The sequence below is a fragment of the Rhinocladiella mackenziei genome (assembly GCF_000835555.1).
Source record: "Rhinocladiella mackenziei CBS 650.93 unplaced genomic scaffold supercont1.7, whole genome shotgun sequence".
Taxonomy (NCBI): Eukaryota; Fungi; Ascomycota; class Eurotiomycetes; order Chaetothyriales; family Herpotrichiellaceae; genus Rhinocladiella; species Rhinocladiella mackenziei.
This window is the reverse complement of record NW_013550598.1, coordinates 1,484,342-1,497,924: the sequence shown is the minus strand read 5'-3', so window position 1 is coordinate 1,497,924 and position 13,583 is coordinate 1,484,342. Positions and strand designations below refer to the sequence as shown.

At 48.7% G+C, this 13,583-nt stretch overlaps 5 protein-coding genes across 5 annotated transcripts; 3 read left to right on the top strand and 2 right to left on the bottom strand.

The window, feature by feature from the left end:
• Nucleotides 1-39: 39 nt before the first annotated feature.
• Nucleotides 40-2,530, bottom strand: Z518_09349 (uncharacterized protein; the record flags this gene model as incomplete). The annotated part of the gene is made up of 4 exons (XM_013413305.1): nucleotides 40-1,693; nucleotides 1,739-1,869; nucleotides 1,933-2,098; nucleotides 2,193-2,530. The coding sequence occupies 4 exons, from the start codon at nucleotides 2,528-2,530 to the stop codon at nucleotides 40-42; spliced, it is 2,289 nt and encodes a 762-aa protein (XP_013268759.1).
• A 486-nt stretch (nucleotides 2,531-3,016) lies between these two features.
• On the top strand, nucleotides 3,017-4,759 carry Z518_09348 (uncharacterized protein; the record flags this gene model as incomplete). The annotated part of the gene is made up of 3 exons (XM_013413304.1): nucleotides 3,017-3,064; nucleotides 3,194-3,227; nucleotides 3,276-4,759. 3 exons carry the CDS (start codon nucleotides 3,017-3,019, stop codon nucleotides 4,757-4,759), a joined length of 1,566 nt encoding a protein of 521 aa, XP_013268758.1.
• Nucleotides 4,760-8,792: 4,033 nt separating this feature from the next.
• On the top strand, nucleotides 8,793-9,532 carry Z518_09347 (uncharacterized protein; the record flags this gene model as incomplete). Its single annotated transcript, XM_013413303.1, has 2 exons — nucleotides 8,793-8,876; nucleotides 9,092-9,532. 2 exons carry the CDS (start codon nucleotides 8,793-8,795, stop codon nucleotides 9,530-9,532), a joined length of 525 nt encoding a protein of 174 aa, XP_013268757.1.
• A 643-nt stretch (nucleotides 9,533-10,175) lies between these two features.
• Z518_09346 (uncharacterized protein) lies at nucleotides 10,176-10,704 on the top strand (the record flags this gene model as incomplete). The annotated part of the gene is made up of 2 exons (XM_013413302.1): nucleotides 10,176-10,375; nucleotides 10,461-10,704. 2 exons carry the CDS (start codon nucleotides 10,176-10,178, stop codon nucleotides 10,702-10,704), a joined length of 444 nt encoding a protein of 147 aa, XP_013268756.1.
• A 158-nt stretch (nucleotides 10,705-10,862) lies between these two features.
• On the bottom strand, nucleotides 10,863-13,121 carry Z518_09345 (uncharacterized protein; the record flags this gene model as incomplete). The annotated part of the gene is made up of 3 exons (XM_013413301.1): nucleotides 10,863-11,656; nucleotides 11,712-11,995; nucleotides 12,052-13,121. 3 exons carry the CDS (start codon nucleotides 13,119-13,121, stop codon nucleotides 10,863-10,865), a joined length of 2,148 nt encoding a protein of 715 aa, XP_013268755.1.
• Between the last annotated feature and the right edge of the window lie 462 nt (nucleotides 13,122-13,583).

The window sequence follows — 13,583 nt, the reverse complement described above, 5'->3', positions numbered from 1 at the left end:
TGTCATATAGATCTTTCGTCTACGTGTGGTACAATTCAGTCAACCATCCCCTGCGGTGACGGCCATTCTCGCATTTCTCTTCCTCGGATCAACCAACTCCGAGTTCACGGTGGGAGGACTTTTCAATCCATTGATCTTGGTTTCCTCCTTCACGACCGACTCTTCCTTTTTAGCTGGTGCCGTTTGTTCTAGGCACCCTGGCCTCCACTTCATTAGGACTTTGGCCGTAGCATTCCTGGCTTGGGTATCGCCCTCACGCCAGATACTCTCGATTGTGTCAAGCACCATATCCCGAACCGGTGGACGCATCATCAACAGATATTGCATGGCAAGAATACACATGTTGAGCCGCTCGGGGTCTCGTGCAAGAGACTTGACTTTATCCAGTATTTCGTGATCTATGGCCGGAATCTCAGACAGAAATCGGATCAGTAGATTCTTGTCCCTGGCGTCGAGGTAAGGTAATAGGCGGTCGATCAGTCGATTTACCCATCGAGAATAGTTAGGGAGAGTTTTTCCGAGTTCCGGATGGATCTTCGCCGTCATTTTGTCGGCATACCACTCTTCGGTAAGCCAGGATATGGCAATATTCAAGCGAGGTCGGAAATCATCCAGAATATACATGAATAGGGCCTGCCTGATACGACTCGCCAGGTTAGGTTCTTCGGCGTCTTCTGACTTGAGCAGGGGATGTGTATCGCCATCGGTCAAGGCGCTGGCCACATCATCCAATCCGGAGGGTGCTCTGGTTGCCAGCCGCATGAGGATCGTTACCCAAGAATCCCGGTCATTGGTACTAGCAGCGAGACGATTCAGACCCAGCTTCTGTTTGGTGCGTGATTGTCCCACCGCATCTAGAGAGGCCACCAGTTGAAACACGTGGCCAACGGTTTGATCTGATAACAAGGCAACTTCTACACCGGTCAACGGGGGAGGTTTAGGCAATTCAAAAGGCCCCAACTCAATGGCTGGTTGGGCCAATTCTTCAAGGGCTCTCTCCGTAGTGGGCTCAACTACCGGTTCTGACGTAGCAACAAACTCCGGGTCGTAGTCGTCTTCATCATCGATCCCTGTCGGACCAGCCATCGGCACCTCAGGGACGGGAGTTGGTTGGCTGACCTTTTGCAAATGTTGGTATCTCGCTCGAACCACATCGATGGCCTCATCCAGGGAGCTGGGATCGACATGTTGCAAGAAAACAGCACATACGGTGCTGACAATGTCGGCAGGGAGAAGCGTCACATCAAATTGTTGAAGGCTAGGATCCTCAGTGAGGGTGAAAAGGTGTGCAAATGAATTCGGTGGTGGTGGCATGGGTGGAAATTTACGCTGTCCACCCGCAAGTCTTTGTCTTTTCGCATCATCACCGCCTTCCAGAGCTTCTGCAGGCCGTTTCTGGGCGGTCGTTTCCGAGAACAATGCCGATCTCGATTGTTGTAGTCGCAATAGATATGCCTGAATCTTTTGCTCCATCGGATGATTGGGGACAGATCGCAGAACCCATCTCAACAACGCTCTTGTGGTCCTTTCCATTGATTTAACAACGACCATCAGTCGAGGGGTCATGGGCGAATTGGTCTGTTTCATTGGATTGAAATTGAGGATTGTAGAGACGATTTTGGTCGAGATTGGAGGTCGACTTCGAATGAGGATTGCCAGACAACTGAGTGTGGCATCAACAAGGATAGGATCCCTATCATTGTTAGTTGAGTCCAAATGTATGGCCAACAAGACATACATTGAATTCTCTTGGAAAACACTCAGTAACCTGTCCAACAGACCAGATGCCTCAGCTTCTAGGTTCGGCAATTGCAATAAAGGATGGGTTCGTGGAACCAGAGCAATCGATGTCTCGTTTTGGTCCGGACGCTGAACCACATTAGCATTCATAAACGAGGCATAAAAAAAAAAAAAAATACTATTTCGACTTACTCGAGGGTCTGAGATTAATCCAGGTGTTTCTACCTGCACGACTTTCTGGACAAACTTGATGCAACATATTCTGACTGCAACTGGGGCTGAATCCATGCGCTGGAGGATGTCCAACTTGATGCTGCTCATATCCTGCCATAATGCGGCCTCGTTTGGATGTGATATGCTATGACGAAAATGTTAGAGACGGTCCTGATACTATGGAACGAGAATCGTCTGGAATCGACTCATTTGCGTATTCAAACACGGATATCACATACACTCGTTTGAAAACCAATGGGTATAGGCTAGCTGCTGCTTGAACCGCACTCTTCACCACCGCAGGATCTTCCCCTGGTTTCTCCAACATTGCTCGAAGAACAGGTAGTACCTCCGACGACAATTGTTCCTTTTGTGAATTTGACAGGGACGGACTTGCAAATCCTTCTGCCAGAAAATCTGCTCCCCATCTTCGAACTTGGACATGCGCGGACGGACCGATAATGGGCAAGATTCCGGGAAGAACTTGATTGTACACTTGCGGATCTGCAAGTGCCAGTTTACGCGCTGCTTCAAGCTGCGATATCATATCCGCGACTGACGCAGTTGTGCTAGCCATATTGATGACACAACCGTCATTCAGCGCGCGTGGAGAGACCGCAGACGATCACGAATCTACAAAACCTGAAACGACACTCGATTCGTCGGAAGGGAGATCGTGAACGTCGGCATTGGTTGGAGTAGGAGAGGAGGAGAAGGAAGACTATTAAGACACATGCAAAGACGTGTCGAGAAGAGTGAAATAAGGCTAATATACAATATTAAGTGGAAGAGAATTGTTGAAGCTGGTGAATTGATGAGGCTGCGGTTCAAGTTGGGAATCGAAAGACCGCAGGTCAAGAATGACGGAGACAGTCTTGGCATGAATTTGTATGGCCAAGTTTTTATTCCCACGCGACTCAGTAGACGAGGTTGAGCAGCACAGCTCTCAAATGATTCTCTGGCCCCTAATTCTCGCTTGCGGAGGAATTTATTGGTGATTTAATCAAATGAATCTGAAAATAACTTGACCAAGCCATCCCCCCCCCCGTCAACATCGACCACCATGATGCATCCTACGCGACAGGCCTACGTGGAGGAAGAGGAGGCTCAGGTAAGATACCCTCAGCTTGTTTGTCTTGAAGTGTCTCTGTATTCACAATCGGCGTCAAGGCCCGACCTTCTTTGTGGAGGAAACATGAAGAAGCCAAATGGAAGACTGACGGCAATGGTTGAGAAACAGGATGTCGAGATGGGTATGGATTTAGCAAGCATACGTAAGAGTTACATCCCTGTGAAACAAATTCGTACTGACGATCAATTAGCCATCGATCGAAACTATGAGATACCCTCTGCCGGCGGTGTCGCACCGGAAAAAGCGTCTGCTATCCTCTCTCAATTTGACCGAAAACGAAGACTAGCCCAATTAGCTGTTCCTACAGACGACGGAAAAGTGAGAGCACGTCTCCGAGAACTTGGAGAACCAATCACTCTATTTGGCGAAGGTCCAGCTGATCGGAGAGATCGTTTGAGAGAACTTTTACTGGATGAGCAGGATGCCGCGGCTCAAGATGGAACTGCAACAGATACCCAAATGCCAGAAACAGAGGATCAAGGAGATCAAGAAGAAGAATTCTACACCGAAGGCCTACCCGAGTTACTCGAAGCAAGGAAATTCATTGCCAAATACTCATTACCCAGAGCCAGGGTTAGGCTGATGAGACAAAGGGAAGACTCGACGATTCCCCTTCGAACGCATATCAAACATCGCAAAGAAATCAAAGAGAAGCTCCAAGGATTTGAGCTGTTCGGCACACAAATTGCAGGCGAAAGACCCGTCAGCATAACCCGTTTCTCACCCAGTGGCGAGATCGTGGCAGCCGGAAATTGGGGCGGCGGGATCAAATTGCTTGATGTGCCAAATCTCGAGGAGAAAGTGACGTTGAGAGGCCACACTGGAATTGTCGGTGGAATCGCTTGGTATCCTGGATCAACACTCCAGGCTTCCAACGTTTCTTCCGACGCTCTGAACATTGCAAGTGGAGCCGGTGGACAAGGCGGGGCAAGTGAAATCCATTTCTGGTCCTTGAACAAAGAAACACCCATTTCAACTCTCCAGGGACATACCGATCGCGTATGTCGGGTTGAATTTCATCCGTCCGGGAAATATCTGGCCTCGGCGTCATTCGACACCACGTGGCGATTGTGGGATGTGGAAACCACCACTGAACTGCTCTTACAAGAAGGTCACTCACGACAAGTGTTTACGGTCAGCTTCAACCCCGATGGGTCACTTCTGGCCAGTGGAGGATTCGACAGTATTGGACGAATCTGGGATCTCAGAACAGGTCGAACCGTCATGATTCTCGATGGTCATATCCGTGAAATATTCAGCCTTGATTGGGGAATCGATGGATATCGAGTCCTCTCCGGTTCTGGCGATGGGTGGATTAAATGTTGGGATATTCGACAAGTTCGAGCTGTGGGTGGGATTGGTGCTCATAATGGCAACGTGTCTGATCTCAGATGGTACAAAGGTCTTGACGGGGATGTGTCATCTTTGGTCGAATCAAATGGTGTCAGACAAGAGCACAATCCTCGAAAAGCGGGAACATTTTTGGTTTCCGGTGGATTCGACAAGAATGTCAATCTTTACTCTGCTGATGATTGGTCATTGGCCAAACAACTGAGTGGTCATTCAGGGAATGTACTCAGTGTCGATATTACCGATGATGCCAAATGGATTGCCAGCAGTGGTCATGACAGAACAGTCAAACTGTGGGGTCGTGATGACGGACAAGGAATATGAATATGTTTCATAGTCATGCCGACAATATGAGGACCGGACCAGACTTTCAGTCTATGCGGCCAAAAACACCGCTCGAATTGGATCAGCCCTACTGTTTGGCATATGACATACACCCACACGACTGATGATCGTATGGGACACGGGCTCAAGAGATGCCTCGAGGAGAGTTGAGTCAAAGAACCTGCTGCTCCCTGGAAGCGATGGGAAGAGATCTGCCTCTGCAACAGAGGGTAACGAGAATGAGATGGAATGCACGCCCAGAGTCAATGTGATGAAGAAGGGTCTCAAAGACTTCCACCACTGTTGTGCTGATGATCACCACGACTGGAGCTGGTCACGGGCTTCACCATCCGAGCCTGTTCGAGAATCCGGTCAGAAATTACCCAAGATCTGAGCAGACATCGATGTAAACTGACAGAACTCGACCTCGGAAAATCGATTTCTATCCGCTGCTGCGAGTCTTTTCTGCCACTGATATTCTCATTGACATGGACCCCCAAACCAGCTTCCGAAAATCTCGAGAAGCCTCCATCTAGTGCACAATTCTTTTGATTCCTATCCAGTCAAGGACGAAAGGACTGTCATTTTCTTCTGCCATGTTAATATCTGTCCTCCGTGCTTTATTCTCTCGCTCATACTCCTTTTGCTACGCATTTTCTATCCGGTAGATTGCAGGGCAGTGCTTGAATGCTAGCCCTGAATCATCCCCGTCCCTGACCCCACTCCGTTCCTTTCCTTCCTCCTTTTTCCCAATGTATGAGAGTGAAATTTATCTTCTTCCTCTCCTATAGCCTCGAGTTGAGGATCCTGATTGTGTCACGGCCCTTCATCTCTCATCGTCACTCCGTCTCTCACTTCCATATGCAATGCGGAATCAGAGCCAAACACTCACTCTCATCCGCCTTCACCACGCCCGCTGTGTTAAACGGGGATTCGTCCTCACCACGCCTCTCAACATGACATGGACCGGCCGCCATTTGTCGGACTAAAGAAGCTATATCGCTCTCTCTTCAGCTTTTCTCTTCATTTGTGCTCTCCTATGGATCAACATAACCGACGCAACCCCACAAGAAAACGTACCTTACACATCCAATACCGCAATCCAAGGTATATCAACGTCGATAGACTCAAGTCTGGTCTCAAATTCGACAACCGAACGCACAACCTCACCTTTTTGCGGGATTATAGTAGAGGAGTCGTGAAAGCGGTGTCAACTCCAAAGAGAAATGGGAACGAAACCGAAGACCAATACAGATTGAGACTTGAGTTTGATGTCGTTTCACCTCGTGACTGGATAGAAAGACAAGGAAGGTACCATGCAACACGCATACGCAGAATAAAGTGGAGTGGAGTGGAGTGGGTGGATTGGATTCGTGGTGACTCGCTAAGGATTTACTTTGATATGCTCTGCATTGAGTTCGAGTCTGACGCTGGGTCAAGGAACTGGAGGTCAACAAGTAAGGCATGGGCACGAATATGCTTGTGGCTTGTGCATTGCGCAGAGACAACGATAAAGAGTCAAAATATTCAGAATTGAGAATTGGGAATCCGGAATTCATCGCCACTGTTATGGCGCAGGCATAGTGAACCAGTTCTCCGGCACCTGCTTAACGCAAATACTTACCACATATCCTCATTCTATCCGAAAAGGACACCGGGTTCACCTAAATCCGGCCACGATCATATCGAGGCAGACTCGACGATAGTGCGGCCCAGGAGGCTGTATTTCGCGCATACAGAATGATTCGAATTCAAGGAGTAGCTCATATTTCAATCCTGAATACTTTCGTAGGGCGGGATCGTTGACCGAATGATTGCTCTGGTATAACAATCAATTGTGGTTCTCCATGTCATCTTATGCTCAGGGGTGACACATACACACAACAGGTACTCGTACACGATTTGCGTTTGTGTTGCGTTGCGTTCGTGTTGTGTTCACGTTGTGTCGCACGATTTTGCATCAGCGCGCGAAATGAGGACTATGGGCGAGTGGTTGTTTGCTTACTAGTACGGTTGAGAATTCGTGACCGGGACAGGATAACAGGATAATCTGACGCTGCATGTCTGGTCCCAATTCCCTCGATACTTTCGGTTGTTTTCTTTTTTCATTCTCCATTTCGTGCGATACGGCAGACCTGATTCCGTAAAAGATCGTATTTCGTGTCCTAACAAACATCATCATAGTCGTAATCACGCGCGAACAGACACTAAACGGCATCCTAATTGGATTCCATTGAGACGAGAGTGGAATCAACATAACTCGGGGAAGAAGTGTCCAACGGCATTTGGTGACAAATTCAATGACACCGAAGCCAAGGCGTCAAGATAATGAACCAATTCGATGTGTGAGAGCATCACGGTCAGATTCACCAGTTGTGAACGCACCATCCAGCACAAATTCATCGAATGTCTGAAACTAGGGCGAGGGCAGAGAGTCGAACCCAAAGGGTGATTGGCGAAGGAGAAATGTGAAATTTATGACCTGAGGGATCTGAGAATGGGGGTATAGGAAAGAACGAAAGAGAGAAAAGATACTCCAGGAGGTTGAAATGTGGTTGCTGGCCGCCTGTTTCTTCCGACAGTTGTACGCCTGACTGAGAACGGATTGTATGACCCAAGGAGGAGGATAGATGAATCGTTAGGCATGCAGGTAGACTGGCAAGGTTGACTCCAAGATAGACAGGAAGGCGTTGACGTGTATGGGTTGAAATCGACTGATGATTTGATGTTGATACTGTGAGGAAGAGAACGGCGAGGAAGCTCCAGAGCCATGCCTAGCGAGTCTCCAAGGGTTCAAAAACTTGGGATGAGACGGTCCGGGGCTCAGAAACCCGGTAACGTCCCCATTGGAGTGTTGAAGCTGAAGTTCATGAGGTCACTCGGCTTATACGTTCGTATACCTTCTTGTAAAAGTCATCGACTTCAGGGTGATTCCGGGGAGTCCCAGGGTGTAGAAAGACCATGGGCGATGGAGGACAATCCCTGCATCCTTCAAGCGACTTCGCTCCAGGCGGCCGAAGAAGGTCGACAAGATCTGAGGCAGAGAACCCTAAGTCTTTCCCTCGCCTAGTCTTCCTGACCGAAGGATAAACCTCCTGAAGCAGTTAAACTGGCACTGTTACTTACCAAAGCTGAACGCACGTTGCAGATGACAAGCTGTTACACTTTACGTCTAGTCTTTTCATTGCCGAAGACAGATGAGAACCATGTTCATTCTCAGTTTTCATGGGTGTCCGGGAATAAAAGCGTTTGAAAAGCGTTTGGCTGGTGTGGGCATGTAACTAGGCAAGGTTGATGCCTCCCATTGTGTCATGGTTAGCTGAAGTGGGGAGCCAGGAGGCCGAAAACTTGATCAGTGGCTTTTCCAGGACATTGAGATCCGAGTTTCCATATCTAAATGGCGGCCCCCAAAGTTCATGATCTCAGAGAACCGATAAGTTTATTTCCAGGGGATCAGAGGGCCCCGCTTTATTTTATCTTCTAGGTCATCGCACTCATTGCGCGTCCAGAGTCCCCTTCTTTGTCGAAGGAGCAAAAAGGATCAATCAAACATTGTTCATCGCCAGTGTCGGTGGCCTCGGATTTGGATCGGCCCCATGTTCAGCCCACATCCTCGCATGTGTTTAATGTACCATGCCATGCCCACGCGCGTTATCCGAGGGCGTCAGGCTAGCCCATAACTACTCGGGTAACTAGTGCACATGTAGGTGAGGCTGACCTCTCGTGTAGAAACAGAAGCATGTTGCGCACGTCAGACGCAACACCTACGTATCAGGGGAAATATCTGGCACATCTGGCACATTGGTATTATGCAAGGTCGGCTCGTATCAACAATGAGCCCCTTGATGCTGCCAGTGGGCTGACTGTTGATTGATTACTGTATTGACGCGACAAATGAGATTTCCGTCTAGTGCCTATTGCAGGAATGGAATGTTCTGTGTTCTTTTATAAGGAGGTTGGCTCCCGAAGAACTTTTCAGCCTCATTTTGATTCGGTATGCTCTGTTATGTATCGAAATCAAACAAAAGATAGTATGGATATCGACCTACATGTCCTAGCCAAGGTGTTCGGGTTGACATCGGCGGGAGTTTTCGCTGGCATGGTTTCTCCTTCCCAGGTATGTTTCCATGGGGCTGATTTCTGTCGTATAGGATACACGTGGGCACTTTCACATGCCGCAGTGCCGACGATACTATTTGCGCCTGAAGTATTGCTGGCCAAACAGTGGCGTGAACAATATCTGGATGGATTTTATGTAAGGTTTTCCTTCCTGCCTGAAGATCAAATATGTCTGGCATTCTTTGACTGCAATTAATCTGACGAACCGCAAAGATCTCACGGCCTCTGTGCGCAATGAACGCCTTGTCGTTTGGGTACCTGGCACATCGCGGTCTGGAATCCTCTCACCTGAGCTCTGCTGAGGATATTCAATACTTACAATCTCTTACTGACTTGATACCAGCTTTGCCTGCATCACTGGTGCGGTTCCTGTACATCGCTGCAGCCGTCTCCACCGCCTCGGGCGTACCGTATGCGCTGACATTTTTGCGCCGAACAAATGGTGCTCTGTCAATTCGGTCGGAAAAACTGGCTGGGCCAGGTAATGGAGTTATGGCGTTGACTTATGCATTCAATGAGAAACGCAGCATTGATCGGGAGAAGAAGATGAGCACGGTGGAGTTGGTAAGGCGGTGGCAGTGGCATAATTCCATTCGGACGGTGGTGTTGGTGGTTGGTACGATTTTGGGCGCAATGGCTGTTGCGATGGATTGATTAGGACAGACATTCATTCATAAAATTAGCTACCTATTTGTCTCGGTATTTATGTGGCCGCAGTGGTAGGTCCCAGGACTAGTCAGGCTGTGCCTAGAAGGATTATATAGTGGACATGGCCGGGAAATCTGAGCATATATAAGCGCACAAGCAACAAATGAAACTTTTGGACCATCCTGGCGGGTGAAACTTGCTCAGTCAAACTCAGCAACTCAGCCTCAACAATCGCAGCGTCTTCGCCACAGACCAAACGTGCTCACTCCTCTACCAAAACTTGCTCATTGTTATTACTTCCCCACGCTTCGAGACACTATTCTGCACGGTTGTCTGTGTGATTCGCTTTGGTAAATAGGCGTCAATATTGTCCAGGATGTAGCTATTGGCAACCTTAAGGCTGGGATGTTTCCCTCTGGGTGTGTGATGTGATTGATTGGTGATTCGAGTTGAGCAAGTATTTTGCAGAACACCTCCCACCATGGGGTATATGAAGCAGCATTCCCGATTCTTTGTGTCCAGATTCCTCATCCATCGATGCAAACTTTCATTATCACCCGCGTAACTCATTACCACCGTGTAAGAATCGTACAGGCCATAGACGGCCACTCCCATTCAGGCCGGTCGCCTCATACCACCATCAAACATCATGTGTGGTGATTCGCATCTCCCTCCCGCCCCCGAATCTGGCGATCTCATTGCCATTATCCACCCCAATTCTCAGTCAACATTTCGCGGCCGGCTGAAATTGTCAAATCGAATGCCCGGAGCGACAAGCTCAAGTCTTCAATGCGACGGTGATACAGTGTGTGGTCCGAACAGAAATGGATTGTTGAACGTAAGAATCCAGTAAGTGGCCTAAAAGCCTCCAATCAATCGCCATCGTTCCTCGTTTCAGATTTCGATCCATAGTGTTAACATTTTCCTCTCTTAGCAAATACGGCCAGCCACTATCCATGTCGGAAAACTCAAATATCGATTCAGAGTCCGAGGATGAAGACAACGTGGAGAATCCCATCTTGTACTCTTTCTTCCTCAACACCATGAACAGTTCCACAACCGGTAATCTGAGATTGAATCTTGGTGTCGGTGGAGATGGCATCGTTGGAAGAACGGTATCGATCGTCGAGAGTAGGGGTGGAAGGGTGCTGGGTGAGGGTGTTATAGGCTGGGGTTGACGTTTTTTTTGGGGGGGGGGATGCTCGATTTCCTCTTTTTCCCCCTCCCAGCGACGGGGGAAACCAGCGGTTTTGGGGAGTTTCTGCATTTTGAGCCAGCGCGTCGTGTATAAATCATTTGGGTCAGAGTCGAGTTTTTCACCGTCAATTGTACAGCCCTAAAGCAGATATCCCATCCATCCACTATTATTCATGTACACATCAAACAAATCCAATTCCTCTGTACTGAAGTTGAATTGATCCCAATTGGTATTTCCATAACTTGCAGCATCGTATGCAGCATTCAGATTGGATCCAAGTCTATCCGTTACATTCCACTGTCCTGGCAACATGGCTGGCGTGAAAGGTCGCATGGTTAGCCCAGTCTTTGAGTCATCCGTATTCTTTGCGGCGCCGATAATGGAGACTGGATCCTTTCGCAAAATTTCCGCAGCAGCGGGTCGACGGGACTCGTCGTCGGGACCTTGTTCATCATCCGAGAATTGGTTCCCTCGATGGAGATGCCAAAACTTGAGTTTCTTGACTACCAGGCCAAACGCTTCAGCACAGGGACTATGTCCATCTGCGGATACTTCAGCCAATCGGTTCAATAAGGCATCCAGATAAAAATCCGTCTTGAGTTCAGGCGCAAAAACGGCCCCAAGTGTACTATCCGGATTGTTCACGATCCAGTGAATTTTAATCAAAACCACCATAGCGTAAGCGTTCCAGACGACGTATAGGTTGGGGAGAGTTCGTGCATAGCTTAGATCAAGTGAGATATAGTTGTCGAGGACTCGATGACTGCATTCGAGGAGAATGGATAACGCTTCGGCGTGACGAGAAGTCACAAAATCGGGTAGTTTGGCATGGGCCATCTCTCCTGGTCGGAAATCATCCACATTGTGTTCGAAATGAATGGCAACCTCATGTGTATAAATCTTCAATGTGTTTGCTTGATGTTGTGCAATCCCTTCAACACGGTCAGCCTGTTTCGGAAATCGGATGAGGGAGGAACGGTGTCTTACGCCGATCCAGAGAGGGGTCCAAGGATGTCTCCCATTGTTGCAACTGTCGTTGAAATAATCTGAGTTGATATTGAACCCTGGGCTCGGTGAAATTCAAGTCGGCGCCAGGGTCGTCCATGTGAAAGGCCACGGCCACTTCTTCCGCAATACGTTGAAGGCCGATCGTGGCACAGAGCCATTTATCACTTGGGAGGGCGTATGGACTTTTGGAGAGTGTGTCGAGACATTCGTCAAGGTGAGAATTGAATTTGACAAAAGAGGGAAGACGAAGAACGGTCGACACCCTGCATCATCTGCAATCAGCCGGGCGGAATGGTCAATCAGAACGAACCTATCTTACATTGTTCCTGCTTGATAGCATGCCAACCACGTCCGACGGCGTTCCAGATCTTGAGCCGGCGTCAGACTGCGGTCAACTTTGGATCTCTTTCCAATACCCAATTCTAGGCTCATGAGGATGGCCGAATGTATGTATTGATTGAAAGAAAGATCTCTGGCACTTGCAGGTCGGGTATAGTATTGGGAATTCAATAGAGCGGCTTGGATCAGGTCCAAAGATTTTTCCCCGTGAAAGAGTATTCTTTCCGACAGCTGACGATTGGTTTCAGTCGCCAGCGCTTGGTTCGCGGATGGCTGGATCACGGGACTTGCTATCGACAAAATAGTCAGAAAGGTCATCGGTCGTCTGGTTCGAATATCCTGGGCCTCTGTCCCTGGAGGAAAGACAACCATAGCACAAGTTTGGGACATTTCATGCATCCAGTAATTAAACATTGCTGACGCAGACTCCATAGTCAAGTCGCCTCGTTCAATGACGTCGACATAAGTGTCCCTGGCGATCGGTTCGACCGTGTAGGGGCGGCAAGGTGCCTTGAGCTCTGGTGTGGCTGGGGTGGGAATTACTTTCTCGATGACTTTTTGCTGACGTGAATCCATGCTGGTAATGGAAGTGTCTGAATTTGTGCTGGCTTGTTGATTGTCTGGGGAATCATCAGTGGGCGGTGTGTCGGTTTGCTGCTGCCCTTTGGCCAGTAAAGCATCCGTCAAGGCGTTAATCTTTTTCTCCAACTCGGCGACCTTATGGACTGTTTTCTGTCGCTTTCGAGGAGGCCCGGGCATGATGCATGGCCTGTTGACTTTGGCACAACCGCTGCAGGCTTCTTGACCTTCAACAGGGAGACATCTGATCTTCATGTTTCGGCAAGCCACGCAGGCGCGTGAACGCTTTTGACGTTTGGGTTTCTCATTACTCGAAGCCTCATCTTCCTCTATACTGTCTGGTGATTGACTATTACGCTGTGGGCCTTGTTGGGACGCGACATTTTGAAGGGCAGAGATGGTCGCCGGAGAGCGATTCTGCTGAAACGGAGGCAGAGTCTCGACTGGAAGAGGCGGCTCTTTTGTCGCCATATTGCTTTATGTCAGATGTACTTGGCAGGAGCTATAAAAAGAGAGCCTGATTGAGGTCCGTGATCAATGACGGACAAAGAGGCATGATTGCATGATAAACGCATTTGATCATTAGTCTAGCCCACTAGGACATCCCGGAGATTAGGCGCTGATATGAGTGGGAATGAAAAGTGGTGTTTATAGGAAGATACAGTAGTACGATTTGGCGCCAACTGCTGTGTGCCTACTTCTTTGAAGGCGAGATATTAATGACGGGGGGTTGGGGTATCAAGATGGAATGATTTGGGGAAGAAAAAGACGCCCCGGCGCTGCTTCGGCTCCGGATCGCCATCGTTCCGGCCGAAGCACTAACGCCGAGTTGAATATCGGCCAATCATCATTCATTCACGTGATCGGATGATTATTCAGCATATGCTGTCGTGTGTGGATGCCTGATGCCCCGTTACATCATTCTATACTAGG